The sequence below is a fragment of the Vigna unguiculata genome, chromosome 7, assembly GCF_004118075.2.
Source record: "Vigna unguiculata cultivar IT97K-499-35 chromosome 7, ASM411807v1, whole genome shotgun sequence".
Taxonomy (NCBI): Eukaryota; Viridiplantae; Streptophyta; class Magnoliopsida; order Fabales; family Fabaceae; genus Vigna; species Vigna unguiculata.
This window is the reverse complement of record NC_040285.1, coordinates 29875150-29883220: the sequence shown is the minus strand read 5'-3', so window position 1 is coordinate 29883220 and position 8071 is coordinate 29875150. Positions and strand designations below refer to the sequence as shown.

At 26.9% G+C, this 8071-nt stretch overlaps 2 protein-coding genes across 2 annotated transcripts; both read right to left on the bottom strand.

Moving 5' to 3' along the window:
- Positions 1-945: 945 nt before the first annotated feature.
- LOC114191383 (ripening-related protein grip22-like) lies at positions 946-1401 on the bottom strand. The gene has a single exon (XM_028080552.1). The coding sequence runs from the start codon at positions 1399-1401 to the stop codon at positions 946-948; it is 456 nt and encodes a 151-aa protein (XP_027936353.1).
- Positions 1402-5633: 4232 nt separating this feature from the next.
- LOC114191382 (ripening-related protein grip22-like) lies at positions 5634-6086 on the bottom strand. The gene has a single exon (XM_028080551.1). The coding sequence runs from the start codon at positions 6084-6086 to the stop codon at positions 5634-5636; it is 453 nt and encodes a 150-aa protein (XP_027936352.1).
- Positions 6087-8071: the final 1985 nt, after the last annotated feature.

The following is an 8071-nucleotide window of genomic DNA, read 5'->3' as shown; positions in this document are numbered from 1 at the left end:
TCTCTTTCTGAATCTAATGGAAAGGTTAATTTATGGGAATGTGTTCGACATTCATATTTTTTTTTGCAAATATATTTTATGTTATATATAGATGGTTAGATCTATTTTTGGTAGGAGATACCCTACGATACAATTGTATACATATTATCTATGAACTAATGTAGGATAAAGAATGAAAAAGAAATTCTTTTTACTCCTGCTAAAAAGCCAATTCAAACTTCTGAAATTAGTAAGTTCAAAAATCAATTTCTGATAAGGTTCTTCTCTGTTACATGAGATACTGTTCTTATATGTAACAGCAAATCAAACATAACTTCGTACCTTCCAAACTTTCTTTCCTTTGAACAACTCTTATAGTTGTCAGCATATTTTTCCCTTAAAAATGGTGATGTATAATTACTTCCTATACTATGCATGAAAATAAAGCAGGAAAACTGTTGAATGAAACCAGAAATTGTATATAGAAGGATGAAGAAAGCAAAGTGAAGTGCATATATAAATGAGCTATTATATGTCGACAATGTTTTTTTAACAAAGTTTCCTATTTAGGTAAAAAATATTATTTTATTACTTTATTTTAATTAAAAAATAAAAATTTAATCTATTTTAATTCTATTTTTAGAAAGTTTGTTAAGTTTGTCAAAATGTTTTTTGTCAAAAGATAATTTCCCTATATGATTAATGTATATATATATATATATAATATGATGTCATCTTCAATTACAGTTGAAGACGTATATATATACGATACATATATTGTGATTGATATGAAAATGAACATAGCAGTTATCCAAATACACATAGTAAACATATGCCTCTCATCATCATCATCATTATTTATCATTATTATTATTATTATTATTATTATTATTATTATCATAATAATAATAATAATTATTCCTATTCATTTATTTATTTAATTTATTGCGATGATGATTGATGAGTTTACAGCATGATCCAAGTCACTGGGACTTCACCATCATCGGTCTTCAATCTCAAGTCCTTCCAAACAGTTTCGGAAGCATCAACAACGTTGTTTTTGCAGCCATGCCTTGAGTCACACTCGTCAACCACCTTAGCCACCGTGCTCCTTCCGTTTCTCGCTTTGATTTTGATCATTCTCCCGCACCGTACGCCGTGACTGTACCATCCGGAAGACAGTGCCACCACTCTTTGCGGCAGCGGATGGAACTTGCCGTCGCACTCGGAGGCGCCCCCTCCGTCACCGCCGCGAGCAAAGTTGTTGAGGGTGAGAATGGCGTGCGTTCCAGAGGGTTCGTACGCTGGGGAATGATGATGATGATGATGATGATCTTTGGATTTGCGCTTTGCATTTGCGAGAGATGGAAGATGTGTTATTGTTAGGCCAAATAAAAGCATGAACACTCCAATTTTATTCATTTTGAATCTCTCTAAGGTGGTTGCAACCAAAGAGGTGGTATGATCCTATATATATATAATAGGGAATGTAATCTAGGTTTTATCGCTTTATACACTCTCAAATTTCTAACCTTTTTCTTTCTTCTTTCTTCTTCCAAAACCTTCTATTAACCACACATAAGACATCAATTAGAATCGCACTTTACAATTTCAAATCAAACTAATCCCTTCAGCTAGATTCCATTGTTTTATTATCGAAGAAAAATGTCATGTAAAAGGTTGTTTTCAATGAAGTTATTTTAAATTAAACAGCATTGTTTAACAAGATCTTACGTTAAATAAGTCACACGACATTTTGTATTATGTAGCTTATATTACAATACTGTTCTAAGTAGTAGTAGCAAGCAACACTAGGATAATATATATATATATATATATATATATATATATATATATATATATATATATATATATATATATATATATATATATATATTAGTAAAAATCAGACCTAATTTTTTCTAAGCTGCACATATTATCTTGTCTTCATTCTTAGCCTTAAGTATTGATACGTTATCTTCTTCCAAGTACACTCTTTGGCATTCTTCTCTTTCCCTTCTTTGAAATTGGACATATACATCAAACCCTATATAGACAATGACGTTTATGATATGCTTGTTGTCAAATGATGAAATCAAAATAAGAATACTTGACACATGACAATTCAGGTTTATTATTTGATTATTTTTCAGAAATCAAGGAGAAAGTGGGCTTATTGATCAAAACATTAATTAAAGAATTCTCATTGTGTTGAAAGTCATTTTATATTTATTTTTATAATTATTTGGACTTGTATGAACTTTATTTAAAATTTATGACATTGATGTATTTTATTTTATTTTATTTGAATTTATGATTAAATATCTGTTTTTTAAATAATTTTGTAAATAGTCATAGATACCCGTGGATATGAAAAATATAGGCAGGTACCCGCATAACCGATACTCGACGGATATGGGTATGAGTACGGGACAAATATTTATCCAACGGGTAAGGTACAGGAGAGCTACTACCTGTACCCTACCCGCCCCGTTGACATCCCTAATTTTGATGCTTAACATAACCTTATTTGGAATTAAATGAATTCGAGTAAAGTAATTAGCAGGTGAAGCCTAATGATTTTTTAAATTAATTAACTTATAAAAATAAAATTTTAGAAAAATGAATGCAAAATAATAATCATAATAAACTTTCAAGTTCAAAAAATCAGTTTAAACATTAACCTTCATCAATTTTTTCTTGGTATAAAAATCATTAATTCAGCATCTAACAAATTAATTATCGTTTGAAATAATTCTCTTACCTACAAGTTGTTTGGTCGGAAAATTCTCCAGAAAATGAATCTAAACATAGTAATTAGATCATATAAAAACTTAATCGTTAGTTAAACTATCAAATAAAGGAAGATGAGGGATTTTCATAATGAAAGGTTACTTACTCTAAATTAAAAACTGAATCCTTGATAATGATCCCAAACTCGCCTGCTACGCATAATGAGATTTGATTTTAAAATAGAAATGTCGTGATAAATTAAGAGAAATCATAAAGGATAAAAGTTAGAGAGAGAAAGGCTTAAAGAGAAGAAAAAATAATTAGGAATATGAAAGAAAATAAAGAAGAAAATTATCTTAGATTTTTCTAATGAAACAATAAAGTCTCTACTTTATATATATATATATATATATATCTTACAAAAATATTAATATAGTTTGAACAAGATATTCTTATAAATATGGTCAATGTAAAAATTAGTTATTTTATAAATTCTTCGTATAATATATATAATATTTACTTTTTACATCAATTATATAAAGATAATATAAGTATTTAAAAAGTTGTATTTGTATGTTAACATTGATTTCTTTATCTTTATTTTAGTGGTGTTTTGAATTCATTATTATCAAATGATTTAATAAGAATAACATTTTATAATTATTGTTATATCCGCAGCTTTGTTTATTCTTCAATTTTTAAAATATATCGAATTACTATTAAATTACAGTTGGTGATAAGTCCTTAATTACCCTTTTTATCTTTCTGAACCTGTCAACAAAAGCACAAGCATAATGCATTTTTCCTAATTTTAACCAGTTATATCTAAAGTGATAAAATTTGTAAATAATTAAATTAAAAACACACACGTAATATATAATTAAAAATTAAGAAATTAAAATAATGTAAAAAAAAGATGAATAATTAAAGTTAAGTGACTAGATTTTTAGAAAAAAAAATCAGGGACACCGATTGCAAATTTTTGTAAAATATACGAGCAAATTTTCAATAAGGTCAATAAATTATTTTAAAAATTATCTTTAAATTTACCTAAAACCGGCCATCAGTAAAATGTAAATTTTTTGCTTTGTTTTAAACTTGGTTAGCATAACTTATAACGTTAATTAGGTTTTGCTTATGCCTAGTGATGTTAATATATGCCCGAATCTCTTTAGAATTTATCGAAACTCCCTCATTGAACCATTCATACATTTTTTAAAATATCAAATACTTTTATAGTTTAATCAACCCAATTAATGATCTCAAAAAATTAAAAAAAAACATGGGGCCAATTTATCTTTGTTATGTGAATTTCCAAGATTTAATTAAATTATTATAACTCTGTCAATATTTACCTATTACTCTATTCAAGTATTTATTGTTCTGTTTTACACTAAATCCGACGGATACGTAGAAATAATAACTGGGATATAAGGATGTAAAACAAAAAACATGGATCGGTTTTGTAAATAATAATTGAAAAAGGAGATTATAGAAGACATATATATTTAACTAAGCTAAAATTCTTCAAAGACATTAATGAAAAAAAAATCATTTCATTGATAAAATAATCGATAAGACTAAGTATTGGATAACAATCAAATATGTAAATATTTAGATGTCATGTTATTAATACGTTATAGATTATATATAGTATATACTAAACACATCGTCTTAAAGATTAGTCACCATCAAAGAAAGTGGAACAACATAGGATTGTATTTGAGGTGAAAACAAAGCACTGTTAAGTTTTGTATAATACTTTTAGTTATAACTAATAAAATGAAAAACGAGTCAAAATGTAATTTGTCATCACTTTAATTTTTCTTGTGTTGTTTCATTTATCTTCTTTTCCTTTCATTTATATTAATGATCTCATTCTTATAATTAATACTTATTTAAGCACTAAAACTAATTATGTTCCTTTGAATTTATAAAACCTAGAACATATTTATCTAAGTTGAAAACCGTATTCGCCGAAATATATATATATATATATATATATATATATATATATATATATATATATATATATATATATATATATATATAAACTTACATTCGTATTTAAGATTTTGGTTAGATATTTAATTTTATATTTTCACTAAAATAACTATAGTTAAATATTATGCATTCACATGTTGTGAGAATGATTCATATAATATGAAACTTGTGTTTTTGCACGATGTAGAAATAGTAAAATTGTAAATTTAATTGAAGAAAAAATTAGAATTACTTAAAGTATTACACTAAATTTTTATTCAATCGTGTTATATATTAGAGTATTTGTACGTTATGTAAAAAATTACGACAAAAAAAAAACATTATTAATTTAATCTATTATTTTGATATTTAATTAAATATTAATTAATTTATAATTATATACAAATTTAGTTAACATATTTCGTTGAAGGAAAACTATTGTACCAAAATAATGTAACAAATCTTGAGATTTACAATCTTGTTTTAGATTATAATTCTTTAGGTGGTTTAAAATTCTACAATATTTTATGTTGCTTTCTTAAAAGTTCATGATAATAAACAATATTTTTAATTTATATTCATTATATTTCGTATAATTTTGATTGATTAAATCTATATTAATCTTTAAATAACATTATTTCAACGCTAACTTGATGAATGCAATTTTTAGTATCGTTTTTAAAGGAAATGTTTAACTGGCATAAGAATGAAGGGGAACACTTCGTGTGAATTATTCATTCAAAGACCAAAGTACAATAATGATTTTGTGGAACTGTACATAAGGAATAATGGATCCTTATGCAATAATTAATCAACTCTATTTATTACATAACAATAATAATAACAATAATAATAATAATAATAATTATTATTATTATTAGTATTATTTGAAATGCACGTGACCTTATTGAGTATTGGTTACTATTATATGAGTATTTTTATGCCATGGTCCAAATAACTGCTACTTCACCATCATCAGTGTTGAGTCCCAAATCATTCCACACAGTTTCCGACGCATCCACCACGTTGTTCTTGCATGCTCTGGGGCATCCATTAACGGAATCACACTCGTCCACCACCTTCGCCACCGTACTCCTTCCGTTTCTAGCTTTGATTCTGATCATTCTCCCGCACCGTGCGCCGTTGCTGTACCATCCGGTGGACAGCGCCACCACTCTCTGCGGCAACGGGTGGAACTTGCCGTCGCACTCGGAGGCGCCCCCTCCGTCTCCGTCGCGACCGAAGTCGTTGAGAGTGAGAATGGCAGGCGTTCCAGAGGGATTGATTTCGGGGGAATGAGCGCCGTTGGATCCGCATGAAGCTGCGTGCGTGAGAAGTGTTGTCACATTCAGTAGGCAAAACAAAATCACCAACGCAACGATATTTGCCATTGCTCAATAACTAAATATGTCGCTTATTTACTTCAGTTGAGTTTCTCATATATATATATTAGGCAAAGGTAAGGGTGATTAATCTCGGGTTTATCACTTTAATATTTGATTATTGTGTACTAGTGAGGCTGCAAATTATATTAGAGTTTCATTTTTACAACCGATGAAAAACCATGTGGAACTTTCTTTAAAGAAAATGATTTTTTGACTATTAAATTTTAATAACTTTCTCTTACAATTTTAGGTGGCATCTTTTAAATAATTTTTCATTTTTTCATTTTTTCATTATCAATATTCCAAAACCACTTAAAAAATAACACATCATATTATAAAGTTGTCAAAATTTAGTAATCAAAATATCATTTTCCTTTCTCTAATCTACTATAAGTGAAACCAATAAATAAAATAAAAAAACACAACGTGTAAAGAAATTTAAAGACGGCAAAAACAGAAGATAAAAAACCAGCTAAGAAAATCTCTCTGCTTGATTCGATTTTGCAGACACTTCTTGTTACCATTTTTTTTTATTCCGAATGACGCAACCTCGGAACTTATAAAAATAGATGGTTAGAAAATATCGAAAAGGATTGAAGCTTTAAGAATTTCAGTTTTTCTTGCCGGTCACAACAAGAACCAAATAAAACAAAGTTATTCTACATGTTGTTATAATATATATTGTTGTTATTATTATATAGTTTCAAGTAAATTGACTCAGATGTATCTACAATTGTGTTTATTTACAACACTAATCACAACAATACACTTATTTAAATGTTGTTTGTTTTATAGTCATGAAGTTATTTTTTTTACTTACGGAATAATGAAAATACAATAAAGTAAATTTAGAGTTTTTTTTTTTTAATTTCCAGTTATCACGTGTTCAATATTTGAAAATTGACATATAGTATTAAAAGGTTTACTAAATATTTGTAATATAAATAATTTTGGAAAAAATAGCTTATAAATAAACTAAATAAATTAAATTAAAAATTTACAACGAATAAGTTAGTCTTACGTAAAATAAAATTTAGATTATAGGTGGTATCTTTCGATGAATCTATGATGCACAGATACGATACGTGTATCAGATACGACACATATATGATACATTATGTTTATTTTTAAAATAATAGGATACGATACATGATAGATACGTGATATATGGATATTGGAAATTTTACAATAATTCTTACAAACATAATAAATATATGATTGTTAATGTGTGGATCCAAATTTCCTAATTAGAGACCAATTATTTTGGTAACCAAAATCTGGTAGCTAATGTTAGTGACCAATTTAAAAATCAATTCATAATTGAAACTATTTTAATTATCAATTTAGAGACGAATTATAATTTTTCGGAACTATTTTAGTTGTTAAATTGGTCACTATATAGTGATTAATTATTTTTTGTCACTAAAATTGATTATTATTCAAATATTTTTTGTAATGTACTACGACTTTATAAATTAGATACTTCATTGATAACTATCATTAAAGTATCCTAAAGTATCAGACACGATACGTGTCAAATACGGATACGTGATCCAAGTTGAAATATCGGTGCATCATAACAATGAATAGAATCTAGATTTCAAATGATCAACTCGTTTCAATTTATTTACCCTTAGTTGCGATTGTATTATTAGGACAAAAATATCGTATAGATTTACATTGCATGCATTCAAAGATTTCAAGGTTTGTATGCAACGGCTGAATAGCCGCAACAGAAAAAAAAAAAAAGAATACAAAGTTCTTAAAAAGTTTAAATTTCCTCCTTTCGAACACAAGAAAATAAGTGAGCAATATTTTTTTTTGTAGTGTATCAATATAGAAAAATTATTATATCTCAGTTTTATATAAATATATTTATATTATTTTATAAAAGTGTTGCTTTTGTGATCAACGTGATCAATAAAAGTATTGTATTATAAAATGATAATGATATTTTTACAACTAAATTTTGACAACTTTTTTTTATAATT